The sequence below is a fragment of the Pseudonaja textilis genome, chromosome 3, assembly GCF_049901715.1.
Source record: "Pseudonaja textilis isolate UNSWEBS1 chromosome 3, rPseTex1.2, whole genome shotgun sequence".
NCBI lineage: Eukaryota > Metazoa > Chordata > Lepidosauria > Squamata > Elapidae > Pseudonaja > Pseudonaja textilis.
Genome location: NC_141992.1, coordinates 5953174 through 5971024, shown reverse-complemented (window position 1 = coordinate 5971024; position 17851 = coordinate 5953174). Strand labels below are relative to the sequence as shown.

Below are 17851 nucleotides of genomic sequence, written 5' to 3'. Positions count from 1 at the left end.
CGAAAGCATGTAAAAAATGCAAGTAGAAAAATAGGAACCCCATTGGTGGAAAGGGAACAGCGTTCTGTGCGCCTTTGGCATTCAGTCATGCTGGCCACATGATCACGGAGATGTCTTCGGACAGTGCTGGCTCTTCGGCTTTGTAACAGAGATGAGCACTGCCCCCTAGAGCCGGAAACGACTAGCATGTATGTGCTAGGGGAACCTTTACAGGTTATCTTCTTATAAACAACTCAAGGCAGCAAACATCTTATTTTTACTATTTCCCTCCACAACAGCAACCTTGTGAGGTGCGGTGGGCTGAGAGAGAGGGACTGGCCCAGAGTTACCCAGCTGGCTTTCATGCCTGAGACAGAAGTAGAACTCACAGATACCCAGTGATTGGTCCGAAACCACCCAGCTAGATTTCATGCTTAAAGTGGATTAGAACTCTTGAAAAAAGCACCTTTGGGACTACTGTGAGCTGGATGATGGAGAATCTCCGTAGATTTTTAGCCATGCACTTTGGGATGAACACCCTTCGAATGGTGTAGAAGTGTGAATGGATTTCTAGAGAAAAAAAAATTGTAGACTACAGGAACATTTGCACCACTTAGGTGACCCAGATTAACCTCCAAGTGGCCTCAACGGCTCTCTAAAAGGATGCAAATGACCAGCAAGGAATATAAATCGTTCCATTCCCCACTATCCAGTCAGAGCTGAAGAAGCTCTTGGATGAGAAGCGAAACGTCTTCAGAAGAAAAACCAGAAAGTCCAGTTCCTCCTGAAAAAAGCACCTTTCACTGGCATCAGTTAGAGCAGGCAGCACATACTGATCAAAACCTTTCCTCTTCAGGCTTATGTATGTAGGTGTGTGTGTGTGTGTGTGTGTGTGTGTGTGTACGTGGATAGATAGATAGATAGATAGATAGATAGATAGATAGATAGATAGATAGATAGATAGATACCCTGTTTCTCCAACAATATGGCCTCCCCCAATAGGAAGCCCCAGCTAGTTTTATAGCCATGAAATGAAATTAAGCCCCTCCCCCCAAATTAAGGCCTCTATTAAAACATGCGAAATGGGGGGGGGGATGGTGGGGGGGCTTGCCATTAGGAAGTACTTTTGTTGCACACCCGGATATGGTGCTGCCTGCATTGACCCCGATACGAAGTGCCCCACCAATGCCGAGGTCAACATCCAAGCCATTGCTGCCCACCCGCCCAAAGATGCAAGGGGGGAATTAAGTCACCCTGAAAAACAGCCTAGCCATTTTTTCGGGTTCAAAAAAAAAAGACCCAAAGACCGGCCTATTATATAGAAATAGAACGGTAGGTAGGTAGGTAGATAGATAGATAGATAGATAGATAGATAGATAGATAGATAGATAGATAGATAGATAGAAATAGACATAGATGTAGGTAGATAGATAGATAGATAGATAGATAGATAGATAGATAGATAGATAGATAGATAGATAGATAGATAGATAGATAGGTATAGATATATGATAGATAGATAGATAGATAGATAGATAGATAGATAGATAGATATAGCTAGAAATAGATAGATAGATAGATAGATAGATAGATAGATAGATAGATAGATAGATAGATGATAGATAGATAGATAGATGATAGATGGATATAGATAGATAAATAGATAGACAGAGACAGACAGACAGACATATAGATATAGATAGATATAAATAGATAAAGATATAATATGGTAGAAGTCAGTAGAAGTCAACAAAGGCTGTCTAGAAACCTTGTTTTTAAGGGAGTGGATATCTTCACAGAGAGAGCGTAACATGTAGTTTGGCCCTGTTCTGTCTCTTGAAAACAAAGTCTGAGATGCTTTTGTTGTTGTGGAAACTTGATACCTTGTTTCCCCGTAAATACGACCTACCCTGAAAGTAAGTCCTAGCTTGATTTTTACATGTGTGCTCAATATAAACCCTAATTAAGGTCTCGCCCACTCCAGAGTTCACAGGTAAAAATTAAGCTAGGGTAAGGATGTGGGGTGTGTGTGTGTGGAACTGCTCTACTACTTACCTTTAGACAGTTGTAGCCAGACCTCGCATCCCCAGAGACCTACCTTGTCAGCCCATTTCTTCTGCAGCCGGCAAGGCTTTCCTGAAGGCCTCTGTAGCTGGTAACAAAGCTCTGGATCGATCCTGAGCTCTGTTCTCAGCTGTAGAGGCCTCCAGGAAAACCTTGCCGGCCGCAGAAGAAGTTCCTGAAGGACTCTGACAGCGAAAATGAGGCTGTGGGGGGGCGACGGACGACGTGCGCAAGTGAGGTTGGTCAGTCGATGACATCCCCCAAAAATAAGACCTGGTGCCTTTTTTGGTGGCAAAAAATAAATAAGTCAGGCTCTTATTTTTGGGAAAACACAATGTATATATATATATGTGTGTGTGTGTGTGTGTGTGTGTGTGTGTGTGTATTTTCTGAGGTTCTGGGTATTTGTATGTGGATCTTTGGTTGTTGGGTTTTCTCCCGCGTAAGATTCGAGTATCTAGGCACCGTTTCGATGAAGTCTCATTCATCATCTTCAGGCTTCTGTCTTCACTCTGAGAAGCACAGAGCCAAGACAGAAGCCTGAAGATGATGAATGAGACTTCATCGAACGTTGCCTAGATAATTTGAATCTTACGGAGAGAAACCCAACAACCAAAGATCCACATACAAATACCATGAAACCTCAGAAAACACATATATATATATATATATATATATATATATATATATATATTCTTTTGAGAGTGGGAATCTGAATTTCATTTTAATGGGGTGCCGTTGTACATACAGAAAAGACCATCAAATTTATCCTATCCTATCCGATTGTTTATTTTATATCTCGTATCTTATCTCAGATCTTATCATCTTATATCAGTAGGCTGGACCACACCTTCTGCTTTGTGCAGATGTCCGAGAGTGGAGCTACTTCGCACTCCTTGTGTTCCCCGAAAACCTTGCACAGGGAGCACGTGGGAACAGCGCACGTCACACAGTAAATGTTGATGCTTTCCTCCTCGTGCTCTTCGCAAGTTGGGTGCTCGGTTTTCAACAGAGGTCTGTTGGAGAAGAAAGAAAAATATCAGGGGGTGGGGGAAAGAATATACGATGTGAGGAAGTGTCAGAGTATATCCATGAACTGGACTGGAACTTGGTAACAAGGTCAGCTAAGGAATAGGCATAGCAACTAAGTCAGCCAATGAGGACTGTTTGGAAACTGAAACTAGAAGTAGCCTAGGCTTGGCTCTGTATTAAGCTCTGCAACTCTGCAGCTATGTTAAGCTCCGAGTCTGTCTGTTGAAAATAAAACGGCTTCTCTCCTCTGGCTTGCCTGCTAAACTACAGTATGTGGTCAAGCTTAGTTTTCGGGGAGGAAAATAAGGGGGGAAAATCTGCCTCTGCCTATCAGCATCCGTCGGTATTCACCTGGCTAGTGTCCTGTCAGTGTGTGAGAGAGTTGAGGGCTGTTTGGAAAGTGAAACAGTATTTGCTGTGTGAGCAAGAAGGAGACAGCAAGGAGCCTGGGTGTGGCTTAGCTCAACTGTTCTGTACTAAAGCTGGTTGCTGCTGTGAAAGTAAAACAGAAACTCCTCTGCTTGTGTTTTGCATTTGGAAGAGATTTCTTTTCAGGTGGGGAGGGGGAGTAAAACTCCTCAGCATCAGAGCATGTTAATAATAATAATAATATACAAAATATTAGTGCTCTGATGGCCATTTTGAAAAATTCTTTCTTAGTGAGCACCTAGAAGCCAAAGGGAAATTACGTGCCAGATTTCAAGTTTGTAGGCTTTACGATTCTGAAGGTTTTGTGATGATGCATGAGTGGGATTTTGCTTTTATATATATATATACAAGATGGATAACAATAATCTTTCTTCATCTAATTTCTACCTCTTATCTCTAACTCTTGATAAAACCTATTCGAAGTTGAATAGATCCCTGAGTCTCCTTTGTCTTTTATTTTCCATGTCAATCTATCCATCTCTGCACAGTCCAATATTTTCCCAATTATGTTTTCATCAACTCTTCTTTCATTCCGTATCGGGTCAAATCCGCTGCCCACTTTTAAGAGTCTACCCAGATCTAGCACGCTGGAATGACCTCGTGGTGGCCAACAAATTGAATAAACAAATCAATGAAGACTGCCCACATTTTAGGGTGTGACATGAAAGACGCCCCCCTGGAATATCTGAGAAAGACAGCCAACCTTTCTGGTCCCCTCGCTGACGCTTGTTTGTAGATGTCAATGATGTTCTCCACCAGCAGATTTCGTTGCAAGCCGTAAATGCCGTGCCTGTCCAGGACAACTTCGTGGCGGCACGATGGGCAGCGGAATCTCCCTGCGGAGCCCAGGGTTGTCCCTCGAGACTGTGGGGCAGAAGAGATAAATACACCGATAGGTAAGGGAGAGGACTGGTTGGATTTATTTTTTTAATTTATTTATTGTCAATCGCTTACAAGATAATAGGTAGAAGTAAAAACATAGTTATGAATACATGGATCCATATAAGAAATAAATAAATAAATAAAAAGAAACAATAGGACAGGGACAGTAAGCATGTTGGTGCGCTTATGCACGCCCCCTACAGATCTCTTAGGAAAGGGGTGAGGTCAATAGTAGACAGTCTAAGGTTAAAGTTTTTGGGGTTTGGGGAAGAAACCACAGTCAGGTAGAGTATTCCAGACATTGACCCCTCTGTTGCTCAAGTCGTATTTCCTGCAATCAAGTTTGGTGCGGTTAACCTTGAGTTTGTATCTATTGTTTGCTCTTGTGTTGTTATGGTTGAAGCTGAACTATTCATTGACAGGTAGGACATTGCAATGTATGATTTTATATACTATACTTAGATCGGACCGAAGGCGGCATAGTTCTAGGTTTTCTAGGTCTAGAATTTCGAGTCTGGTGGCATAAGGTATTCTACAATGAGTAGAGGAGCGGAGAATTCTTCTTGTGAAATATTTCTGGACTTTCTCAACTGTGTTAATATCAGATACGTAATGTGGGTTCCAGACTGATGAGTTGTATTCGAGTATTGGTCTAGCAAATTGTTTTGGATGCTCTAGTTGGTAGTGTGATATTACTAGAGAAAAAGCTACGTAAGATTAGGTTAACAACTCTTAATGCCTTTTTGGCTATGTAGTTACAGTGGGCTCTAGCACTTAGATCATTAGAGATGAGTACTCCAAGGTCCTTGACAGAATTTGGATCATCAACAAGGTCTTGACTATTCAGCCTGTAATTTATTTTCTGATTTTTTCGCCAATATGTAGGACAGAGTATTTATTTGTTGAGATTTGAAGTTGCCATTTGTTTGACCATTCTGATACATAGTCAAGGTCTTTTTGAAGGGCAGCAGTATTATCGGTGGTGTTGAATAGCTTTACATCGTCAGCGAAGAGAACGAAGAGAACGCAGTTGCTCTTGATATTGTCACAGAGGTCATTTATGTAGAGTATGAAAAGAGTTGGTCCTAGAACACTGCCTTGGGGGGACACCACTGTTGACAGGTACAGAATTGGATAGGACGCTCCCAATTTTGACCATTTGTTGTCTGTTTGACAGGAATGCTTCTATCCAGTTATGCAGTTGTCCAGAGATACCGTAAGGATGCAGCTTTGCTGCTGTACAGTTCTCCATGGAGCTCTCAAGGGCAATTGAAACCATCAAAATATTCAGTTGGGTAAAGCTGTAATTTGGGAGGGGGAGAATAATGGGAGGAGAAGGAGGGAGAGGAGAAGGGGAAGGGGAAGGAGGAGGAGAGGGAGGAGGAGGAGGAGAAGTAGAAGGAGAGGGAGAGGGGGAGGGAGAGGGAGGAAAAGGAGGGGAGAATAGGTAAAGGAGAAGGAAGGAGAGAGGAAGGGGAAGGAGGAGAAGGAGAGGAAGTGGGAGGAAGGAGAAAGGAAGGAGGAGAAGGAAAGGGAGAGAGAAAGGAGAAGGAGAGGGAGAAGGAGAAGGAGGAAAGGGGGAGGGAGGAAGAGGAGGGGAGGGGGAGAATGGGGGAGGAGGGAGAGAGGAAGGGGAAGGAGGAGAAGGAGAGGAAGTGGGAGGAAGGAGAAAGGAAGGAGGAGAAGGAAAGGGAGAGAGAAAGGAGAAGGAGAGGGAGAAGGAGGAAAAGGGGGAGGGAGGAAGAGGAGGGGAGGGGAAGAATAGGGGAGGAGGAGGGAGAGAGGAAGGGGAAGGAGGAGAAGGAGAGGAAGTGGGAGGAAGGAGAAAGGAAGGAGGAGAAGGAGAGGGAGAAGGAGAGAGAGGAAAGGAGGGAGGAAGAGGAGGGAGAAGGGGAGGAGGAGGAGAGAGGAAGGGGAGGAGGAGGAAGAGGAGGGAGGAGGGAGAAGGAGGGGAGGAGGAGGGGAGAGAGGAAGGGAAGGAGGAGAATAGGAGAGAAGTGAGGAGGAAGGAGAAAGGAAGGAGGAGAAGGAAAGGGAGAGAGAAAGGAGAAGGAGAGGAGAAGAAGGAGAGGGAAAGGAGGAGGGAGGAAGAGAAGGGAAGGGGAGGGAGAGAATAGGGGAAGGAGGGAGAGAGGAAGGGAAAGGAGGAGAAAGGAGGAAAAGAGGAGAGGAAGGAGAGGGAGACGGAGGAGCAGAGGAAGGAGGAGAGGGAAGGGGAAGGAGGAGGGGAGAATAGGGGAGGAGGAGGGAGGGAGGAAGAGAAGAAAGGAGAGGAAGAAGGAGAGGGAGAAGGAGGAGGAGAAGAAGGAAGGAGGAGGGAAAGGAGGAGGGAGGAAGAGAAGGAAGGAAGAAGGAAGGAGAGAATAGGGGAAGGAGGGAGAGGAAGGGAAAGGAGGAGAAAGAGAGAGAAGGAGGAAAGGAGAGGAAGAGAGGGCGAGACAGACAGGAAGGAGGAAGGAAGGAGAATATGAAGGGGGAGGAGAGAGAAAGAAGGAAAAGGCAGGTGGAGGGAGGGAAGAGAGAAAGAAAGGTGAGAGGGAAGAAGGAAGGTGAGAGGAGGGAAGGACGGAAGGAAGGAAGGAAGGAAGGAATCAGATGTTCTTGTGGGGTCTGTTTCAAAGGCATCAGATAGTCATTAGTCCTTTGGACTAATCCCCAAATCATTCTCCACTTGAAATTTAAGTCTTCAAAATGGGACCAAGCTGAGATTACACGACCGACCACTTTGAGACACCTTATCCCGAGCGCCTCCAACCTGTTCGGCTTCTCCATAGTGTCGTTTTGTGAGAAAAACCCTCCTACCCACCCTCATCCTCAGTGGGCCATTTTGGGTACATCAGCTGCCCATGTGCGAGAAACTCCCCCTCTCCTTTCTCCCTCTGCTCCTCCCTGCAAAGTTGCTCTGAGAGCAGAAATCTAGCAAGCTTCGGGCTCTCCTTAACTCACACGTCAGAATGCTTTCTCCAAACCACCTTGTATTCCCCTCCACCCTCCCCGTCTCACATTTCAAAACCGGGGCACCTTGAGGAGCGCAGCAAAACGGTTCCAGGCAGTGGCGGATTAAGGCTCCCTGGCGCCCCTAAGCACTGACAGATCTTGGCGCCCACCCTCCTCCTTTGACCATACTGCCCAAATGAAGCCATATTCTCAACTTTGTGGGTGCTCCCTTTGGGCCTGGGGCCTTACCAGCCCATGCTCAGTCTCCTCAATGGTGAATGCAGCCACTGGTTCCAGGATTTGAGATATACACCCCTCTTTTTCTTTGCAGCCCAGACCTCGCAAAGTTCAGTGGATCGATGCTCAGCTGTCTAAGGAGCTAGGAGGGGGCCTAACTAGATCAGCTCCGGCAAAAATGAGCACATCATTTTGGCAAGGACTCCAAGGACTGACCCAGGACTGACCGGAGCCAAGCCACGATATCCAATAATAGCACAAAGGCAGGTGTCCGGAATCCCCAAGGGAAGACAAAGGGCTAGAAACCAAAGCATTTCAACGACCTTCAGTCATTGTGACTTGGGGGCCACGAATGTCTGGGAAGAAATCTCGATGGTTTATATTGCGCGCGCGCACACACACACACACACACACACACACACACACACACACACAAGGTTGGACTTGTGGAAGGTCCCAATCAGATGTTTATTTATTTATTTGTATCCTGGCTTTGTTGTTTTTATATATAACTCCAGGCAGGAAGCATATCCAATACAGGGATGGGAGGTGTTATTGTTTTTAACCGTTTGTATTTTGGGTTGTTTGTGTATTGTTATTGTTGTTATTATTATTATTGTTAAAGCAGCTAAGAGTTACTCAGATTAAGGGAGCGGCTATATAAATTCTCATAAACGAATAAATAAATAAATAAATAAATAAATAAATTCTGTGAGCTGGGCTGGGCTGGGCTGAGAGAGAGAGAAAGAGAGACAGAGCGACAGAGATAAAGAAAGAGAGAGAGTGAGAGAAAGAAAAAGAGAGAGAGACAGAGACAGATGGAGAAAGAAAGAGAAGGAAGGAGAGACAGAGAGAGAGAAAAGAGAGAGACAAAGAAGAAAGAAAGAAAAAGAAAGAACAAAGGAATGAAGGAAAGAAGGAAGGAAGGAAGGAAGGAAGGAAGGAAGGAAAGAAAGAAAGAAAGAAAGAAAGAAAGAAAGAAAGAAAGAAAGAAGGAAGGAAAGAAAGAAAGAAAGAAAGAAAGAAAGAAAGAAAACTAGCCCAAAGCAACCCAGCTGGCTTTCTGCCTAAGGCAGGATTAGATTTTACTGTCTCTTGGTAACTCTTGTCCAGAAGTCACCGAGCCGATTGTCATGCCTAAGGTGAGATTAGAACTCACCACCTCCTGGTGATTGGCCCAAAGTCACCCAGCTGCCTTTCATGCTTAAAATGGGACTAGAACTCCCAGTCTCCCACTTTCTAGTCTGGTGCCTTAACCTGTAGACCAGACTGGCTCTCTATGTCATGGCTTTCTTGACTTGAATTCACTAATACAGGTGTTTCTTACTTCAAGCAGAGAAGCATCCCCAGGTCAAGAGTGTGTTAAAAAAAACCAAGATAGCCCTGCCCCCTTTTTAAAGAGGGGCGGGGCTTGACTAGGAAGATTGCAGCTGCCATCTTGGATACTTTTGACTACAAATGAGGATGTCTCTGCTCCAAGAAATATAGAAATGTAGGGGTTTTTTTGAAGCATAAAATATGGCAAATGAGAAGACTTTGGCCCTTGGGGTTGAGTGCAGTGGTGGGATTATTATTATTATTTTTACTACCAATTCTGTGGGCATGGCTTGGTGGGTGTGGCTTGGCTTGGTGGGCGTGGCTTCATGGGCGTGGCAGTGGAAGAATACTGCAAAATCCCCATCCCCTCTCCACCCCACTGACCTGCTTTCCAGCTCCGTTCTCCTGTGCAGGGCAACCAAAGAAGACCCACTCGATCAGCTGGGACCCAATGGGAGGCAGAGAAGAGATGGGGGCAGGGCCAGTCAGAGGTGGGATTTCCTGGTTCTCCAAACTACTCAAAATTTCCACTATTGGTTCTCCAGAACTGGTCAGAACCTGCTGAATACCACCTCTGGTTGAGTGTTTTCTTAAGCATAGACCCTTGAAGGGGCGTGGACTTCAGGCTGCCACAACTTAATACAAGGAACACAATTGTGCCCCTTCCCAATTGCGTTATAACATCAGTGTAATTTATTTTCAGAAGGGATCCTTCCCAGTATCCCTTGCAGGACTGCTTCTGAACTTCAGCCATTTTAAGATGCGTGGACTTCAACTCCCAGAATACCTCAGCCAGCAATGCCAGTATCCCTTGCAGGACTGCTTCTGAACTTCAGCCATTTTATGATGCGTGGACTTCAACTCCCAGAATACCTCAGCCAGCAATGCCAGTATCCCTTGCAGGACTGCTTTGAACTTCAGCCATTTTAAGATGTGTGGACTTCAACTCCAGGAATACCTCAGCCAGCAATGTTGGCTGAGATATTCTGGGAGTTGAAGTCCACACATCTTAAAATGGCTAAGGTTGGGAGCTGTGTGGACTTCAACTCCCAGAATACCTCAGCCAGCAATGCCAGTATCCCTTGCAATACTGCTTTTTAAGATGTGTGGATTTTAAGATGTGTGGACTTCAACTCCAGGAATACCTCAGCCAGCATGCTGGCTGAGGTATTCTGGGAGTTGAAGTCCACACATCTTAAAATGGCTAAGGTTGGGAAGACGCTGCTCTCAAGTTTATCTGGGTGCAGGAATGCAACCTTAAGTCTCCAAATCCATTTTTTTCCCCTTTCCCCGCTGAATTTCTGTTTCCTGCCTTTTTGAGGAAGAAATGCGTAAAATTCAAAGTCTAAAGTAGACTTAATATTGTTTTTTTTAAATGGACAACTGTATCTATCCTCTGAATAACAGAATATCCCAGCCACCCTGAAACACACATAATACATTCCCAACCACCTCGTTCTCCCATCCGCTGTGATCCTTGGAAACCTCTGAAGGCACCATCCCAACTCCCCAAAGGGTTGACCCAACTCTGCTCTCCAATTCGGAGAGTCAAACTGTTCCAACAACTATCCCCTGCTTCGAAAGGTTTCCCCACCAACACCAACAACTAACCTGAAAAATGTCATTGGCGCATTTCCGGCAGAGGTTGTGCTGGCATGGAAGAATGACCACAGGTTTGGTGAACATCTCCAAGCAAATGGGGCAGATGAGTTGCCTCTCCAAGTTCTCCATGGTGGGACAATCTCTTGGGTAGGAAGTGTACTCCATGTGCTTCGACATGGCAAGGGTTCGAGGCAGCCGTTCGCGGAGGTGCAGCTCCTTCTTGTGTGTCCTTGCAGGGCAAGGAGGTGTGAAAAAGCTGGAGAAGACCAGAAGCACCTGACGGCTTGGGGTTCCCCAGGGATCTGCCACATGTCACTTGAAGGCTCCAGAAATATAACCGCGGTGTCTCATATGCTCTCCCCACCAGTGGTTTAGGTTTCAACTCGGTCTTAAAGGGCCATTTCAAGATGAGGTGAGGTACTAATACCACTCTATAAAGCCTTAGTAAGGCCACACCTAGAGTACCGCATCCAGTTTTGGTCACCACACTATAAAAAAAATGTTGGGACTCTAGAAAAAGTAGAGAAGAGCAACCAGGATGATTAGGGGACTGGAGGCTAAAGCATATGAAGAACGGTTACAGGAACTGGGCCTGGCTAATCTAGGGAAGAGAAGGACCAGGGGAGACAGGAGAGCATCTTCCAATATTTGAGGGGCTGCCACAGGGAGGAGGAGGAAAGGATGAAGCTGTTTTCCAAAGCACCCAAAGGCCAGACAAGGAATAATGGATGGAAACTGAACAAGGATTCAACCTGAAAATAAGGAGAAACTTTCTGACAGAACAATCAACCCATGGAACAGAATTTGCCTTTGGAAGTTGTGGGAGCTTCATCATTGGAGGCTTTCAAGAAGAGACTGGACTGCCTTCTGTCAGAAATGGTGTAGGGTCTCCTGCTTGGGCAGGGGGTTGGACTAGATGACCTACAAGATCCCTTCCAACTCCGATGATCAGTTATCTGTTATTTCAGCTCCGATGCAAAAGTTGGTGTCTCAAAGGTAGAAGCCAGGATTAAAATTTTGGAAGGAAGCCAGAGAAGAGACTAGGACTGGGGGTGACGTGATAGCAGGGTTCCATTATTTGAGGGGCTGCCACAAAACATAATCACCAAACCGGTAGTAACGCCGGTTGAATCCCACCCCTGATTTTAATGATCTTGGAAAGATGGAAGGCTGAGTCAATCTTGAGCTGGTCAGGATCGAACTGCTGGCAGTGCGCAGAGTTAGCCTGCAACACTGCATTCTAATCACTGTGCCATCATAGGCTCCAAATCAATGGATGAAATTTGCAATTGAGACAAGGGGAGCAAGGAATTTGAAGTGGCTGCTTTTTCGCTTTCTTTTGGGGAGAAATTTAAGTTAATTCTACTTTTATCCACAAGGATGGAAGGTGCTTAGTTGCTGAGCAATATGGAGAAGAATCTTTCTCTTTATTTCCTACAGTTTGAGCTTGACTGGCGGTTTGTGTTTTTCAGCCAGAATTCCTCAGCCAGTACAGATAATCCTCGACTTACGACTGCAATGGAGTCCAACATTTCTGTTACTAAGACGTTTGTTGAGTTAATTATGACCCATTTTATGACCTTTCTTGCTAGGCGAATCGCTGCAGTTAAGTGAGTCACACGGTTGTGAATCTGGCTTCCCCATTGACTTCGCTTGTCAGGTCGCAAAAGGAGATTATGTGACCCCAGGGACAGTGCAATGGTTATAAATATTGATCAGAACAATCACAACGGTCGTTAAGTGTGAAACCTGGACATAAGTCACTTTTTCCAGTGCTGTTGTAACTACCAATAGTCACTAAACAAATGGTTGTAAGTCGAGGACTGTCTGTACAATGAACCCGGCTACCACTTATGGATTCCCTCTTCAATTAAAATCCATATGGGCTAGAAAACAGCAAAGATTGTACGAAAGAAGGGGAAAAAATGCAAATCAAGCCAAGATTTGGGTTGGGTTTTTTTTTTTGCCATGAAAACATTTATTTTACAATCTTGGTTTCTGGTAATTTACCAATATTTATTTATTTATTTATTTATTTTTCACTTTTAAGTTCCTACTCAGACATACAATACATAAATTACCATGCTAAAACATAATAGAATTCCTTCTGGAACTGGAGGTATGTACAGGAGCTCAGGACCTGCGTGTGTTAACAATCCACAAAGTGCTTACAGCCACAGCTACTTACATACAATTTAAAGGACGACCCTTTAAATAACATAACAAAATATATATATAGATAGGTATTCTATGTATATATATATATTTATATAATTGCTTTTCAAATGCATCTATACTTTGATTGTTTTTTCTTCCTTTTTAATAATTCACTTTTTGTTTTTATTTTTTACTTTTTAACACATTGGGATTCCCCCCGCCCCCTTTCTCCCATCCCGCAAATACAAGTGCAAAAAGGAGAACAACAAAAAAAAAACAGTTACCTCGACAGGTTACATGGATTTCAAGAAGAGATCACAGTAAAATCTAAAAATCGGCATTAAGTGAAAGATGTGCGCACACCCAATGTTGCTGTTTCAGAGCCTTGTTTTTGCAACGTTACTGAACCCAACCAACACTGTAAAACAGATATACTGGCCAACTACCCCTTAGTCCAGGAACCTCCAACCGTGGCACCTTGAAGACATGTGGACTTTGGACTCCCAGAATTCCCATGCTGGCTGAGGAATTCTGGGAGTTGAAGTCCACAAGTCTTCAAGGTTGGAGATCCTTACCTTAGACCAAGGGTCTTCAGACTTGGCAAGTTTAAGACTTGTGGGCTTCAACTCCCAGAATTCCTGAGCTAACATGACTGGAGGAGGAATTCTGGGAGTGAAGTCCACAAGTCTTCAAGGTTGAGATCCTTACCTTAGACCAAGGGTCTTCAGATTCTGGCAGAGTTTAAGATTGTGGATCAACTCCCAGAATTCCTGAGCTAACATGACTGGAGGAGGAATTCTGGGAGTTGAAGTCCACAAGTCTTCAAGGTTGGAGATCCTTACCTTAGACCAAGGGTCTTCAGACTTGGCAAGTTTAAGACTTGTGGACTTCAACTCCCAGAATTCCTGAGCTAACATGACTGGAGGAGGAATTCTGGGAGTTGAAGTCCACAAGTCTTCAAGCTGTCAAGTTTGAAGAGCCCTGCCTTAGACTATCAAACTTTTTCCTTAAATATATGAGACCCCCTAAAATTGACTGAGAACTAACTACTAGGGAAATAAATTCACCCCCACCCACCCCCCAAAGTAGCAAACCTTAAGAAGAGCAGGCATATGAGGAAGGGATGACTGGAACAACTGCTTAACAAGATGAAGCTGGCATACATTCACACAGAGACAACATCCACACCCAACAAGAAAAACCTAACGTCTGAAGGGCTGGTTGCTTGATAGAGCTTCAAGTTTAGGTCATCCCTAACTTCCCAAAGAGACATTTTTTAAAAAAAGTGGTTCAAAATATCTCCAACGGGATAACTTCTTGTGACCTGCACGGTGCAGTTAAAATGATTGTGCTGATCGCCTCCAGTAAAAGTATATATAAATTTTCCTTTGGATGGTGGTGATGACAGCGGGAGGAATGAAAAAGCAGGACACGATCTTTAGACAAGGATCTCAATATAACGGTACTCCGTACGTCTAATTCTCAGCTGTTTCTCAGGTCATCTCTGAAGGCCTCCCTTTCATCATGGATTCTTCTGGAAAGCCCCATTTTTTTTATTTAGCCATAAAAGAATCCTAATTCAGGGATGCTTGAGATCATTCCTGCTTGGAGCATGAGCTGCAGAAATGTGTATTTGCAGATGATTGGCAGGACGTGAGCCAGAGTTAGACTCCAGATTTTACTTAGGTTCTGTCTGAGAGAGCACAGGACTGGAGAATGCTGAGCAAGCATGCTATGCGATTCCACAGGGTATCTTTCTGTGTACACAGCCAGGATTGGGGTGGGTTTCTACCGGTTCTGTCCACCTCTGTAGAACCGGTAGCTCTGAAGAGCAGCAGACATAGAACCGGTTCTATGTCTGCTGATGTTTTTGCCCACCAGGGCTTTTACCTGACCTTTATTTCCTGATTTTTTTTTCAACTTCAGCTGCCGAATGAGGCACAGCTGCAGTTAAAAAAGCAGGAAAAGGGGGCTGTTTCAAAGGCTGCATCTCTGCACACAGCATGCTGATGAGGACTGCCGTGCAGGGAAGCTTGTAAATCCCCAACCCTGTAGTTAACCCTATCATATCCCACCCCGATCAGGGTCATTATCCAAAGTCATAAAAACAAAGGATGCTAAACTAAAACGACCACAAATTATAGCTGCTGCAAGCATAAGATAGGGCAAGGTATACACATAACTGCTTTGAAGATATTTACATAATTGTATCTACAAATATAAAACTCAAGAGTTCCTACATATGTGAGATTTTTAATGAAGCCTCTCAGCTTGCTAGTAAAAGCCCTGTATTCCTCTTACCCTTTTAAGCAAATGCTCCTAATTTATGTAGAAGGGGAGGAAAGGGAAGGGGAATGGGAAGGAGGAAAAGATGGAAACAGTGAAAAAAAAGGAGAAAAAGAATGAAGGGGAGGTAAAAGAAGGGGAGGAGGAGAAGATGGACAAAGAAGAAAGAAGACAGAGAAAGAAAAAGGAGGAGGAGAGATGGAGAGAGAAAAAGGAGAAAAAGAATGAAGTGAAAGTAGGAGGAAAGAAAGGAGATGAAAAAGGAGGAAGAGGAGGAAGAGAGATGGAGACAGAAAGGAGAACATGAATGAAACAAAGGTAGGAGAGAAGAAAGGAGATGGAGGAGGAGGAAGAGGAGGAAGAATAATCAAGAGAAATTTGGCTACTCAAAAAGAAAATCTGAATGTCATCTGGATGAGTTTTCAGGTTTGGAATACATGAGCAATTTGCTAAGTGCAAAGGGTCAGAAAATTTAGCAGCAATATATATGTTGGCAAGACTGCCAAATCAGAAAACAATTTGGGAAACTTATCATGTTTAGTTGAATCAGAGAAAAAGAAAATGCAAATATTATGTACTGGCAAAGTTCTGGCTTCAAATTTATTGGCACTGGGTCTTCTCATAAACCAAGATCAGTGGACTTTCTTTAAAAAAAAGCATATACTGATTGAGGGCCATCTTGGATCTCAGTAACTTCTTTTGGCTTTCAAAGGGGATGTTAGGTTTCACCAAATGGATGACTGAAATACAGCTTGACCATAACTTTGGGGAACATTAATTCTGGGGTATAATACATTTTGGGCCATATTTATACATACCACAAACGCATTAATATCTATTGCCAAAGTTAGAAAAGTCTGAAGAAACAGCTGCTGAAGGTATTGTGGCAACACACAACAGTTGGTAAATTAAAAACAATGTCAGGCTACTTGGGGGAAAAAAATCCTCGGCTTGAATTTGCATCTTATTCATTACTGAAAAATCAGGGAAAGCCAGTACTGTGCTGAATCGAACACAGAACCTCTGCAAAAGATAGGTCAAATGATTTTAAAGTCTCCACTGCTCAAGGCACAGGCAGCCATCTCTCGGGATTTTGATATTTGGGCTTGATTTAAAGAGAAAACAAATCTATGTACTAACAAGATTTCAGAAACCTGTCTACACCACGGAAGGGAATCTTTGGCTTTGATTAACTTTAAATTAAAGTAAATTAATCTAAAACATAAAAACTCTTGAACAGAAGACAGCACTGACTGGAGTTGGGAATCTGGCTTTCATTTTATACTGGAGATCAGGGTCCAGACTAATCAAAATCTGTGTACCTGCTGAATAGAATTAAAGCAGTGTTTCCTAACCTTATCCATTTTAAGATGTGTGGACTTCAACTCCCAGAATAACCTATTGTTGGCTGGGGTATTCTGGGAATTGAAGTCTATAAATCTTAAAATGGCTAAGGTTGGGAAACAATGAGTTAGAGAGGAATCAAGAAAGTTTACAAGAACATGATAATGGTCCTGCAGAAAAGAATTAGCATAAGGAGAACACAAAGAATCGAATAAACTTTGCGATGTAATTACTAGAATGGTTATGGTACCACCTAAAACACATCCCTGACAGGGGATACTTCACTTTTGGTGAGTGAACTCAAGAGTATAACTGAGCTAGCAGGGCAGTACCCAAATGGTAATTTTGAGAAGTGGGTTGGGTTTACACATCATCCTTCAAATTGTTAAAAAAGAATCAAAATTATATCTAAGTCCAGAAGCGGGAGAGGAAGCCACAGAGAAGCATTTAAAAAGAAGCTGTAAAAAGCAAGAGAAGGAGAAATTCATCCACACCAGGGACCTTGGTGACTTGAAGACTTGTGGACTTCAACTCCCAGAATTCTAGGAGTTGAAGTCCACAGGTCTTAAAGTGGCCAAAGTTGGGATACCACTGAGTTACTCAGAGAGTGAAACAACAACCAGATAGATTGACCAACTATTTCAAGTATTATGTGAGATAAAGCTGTGGCCTGTTTTTAACAAAAACAACCCGTGACCACCTTAAAATAGAAAACCTGCAAGAAGAACCCCGAAGCGCTTCCTAGAGGGAACGTTTTCACTTTGCGATGATTCAACACATGCATAAATATACACACCGGGGACCCTTCAAACCTGCCCTCAGAAATTGTACGGTCCTTTCTGGAGCAGGTGCCCGGTAGATGTTACGACAATGTCACAACGGGCCATGACAACCTCACGCACGTGATACGCAAGGGCGGTTGCTGGTGACAGGATTTCGTGGGCGTCCACTCCCAGAGAGAATGCAAAGCAGGAATGAGATTGTGAGACAAAAAAAAGACGGTGGGGAAGTGATTGAAGTGGAAGCAGCTCGCAAAATAGAGGAGGCTTGGACTGATGCCTTTATTAACAAACCTAGTGAATTCTACTGCAAAACTCTGGACAATAGAGGAAACTTTGAGATGCCCGCTGCCTGGATGAACACACAACTTCCATTTGTGGTGGACTCTCCCACTCATCACAGAGAAAGCGTTCAATAGAAAGAGCCCAACTGGGATTTGGTCCGGAAGAACATCCGCAGAACACAAAAGGTGTCCAATCTTGGTGGCTTTAAGACCAGTGGACTTCAACTTCCAGAATTCCCCAGCCAGCCATGCTGGCTGGGGAATTCTGGGAGTTGAAGCCCACAAGCTCAACCTTGAAGTCACCAAGGTTGGATATTCCTGCTCTACACAGATACATGGACGAGCAAGTGGGTTTCCTTTTTTTTTAAAAAAAATCACCATTTAGACATACAGTTCTACCATACACTGCTTCAAATATGTAAAGTACCACACAATGAAATCTGGACATTTGAGACAGACCCCTCCCATTTTATAAAGGTGGAACTGAGGCAGAGAAAGAAACCAGTCAGCCAGCCAACCAGA

General features: G+C 43.9%; 1 protein-coding gene across 1 annotated transcript in view; it reads right to left on the bottom strand.

The window, feature by feature from the left end:
- LOC113434518 (tripartite motif-containing protein 54-like) overlaps positions 1 to 10769 on the bottom strand; it is a 31102-nt gene extending 20333 nt beyond the window's left edge. The window contains exons 1-3 of the mRNA XM_087928855.1: positions 10489 to 10769; positions 4208 to 4368; positions 2894 to 3059 (exon numbers count right to left, since the gene is read on the bottom strand). Of these exons, the coding sequence (XP_087784981.1) occupies positions 2894 to 3059; positions 4208 to 4368; positions 10489 to 10656 (495 nt within the window). The 5' untranslated portion in view covers positions 10657 to 10769. The remainder of the gene's footprint in view (positions 1 to 2893; positions 3060 to 4207; positions 4369 to 10488) is intronic.
- Positions 10770 to 17851: the final 7082 nt, after the last annotated feature.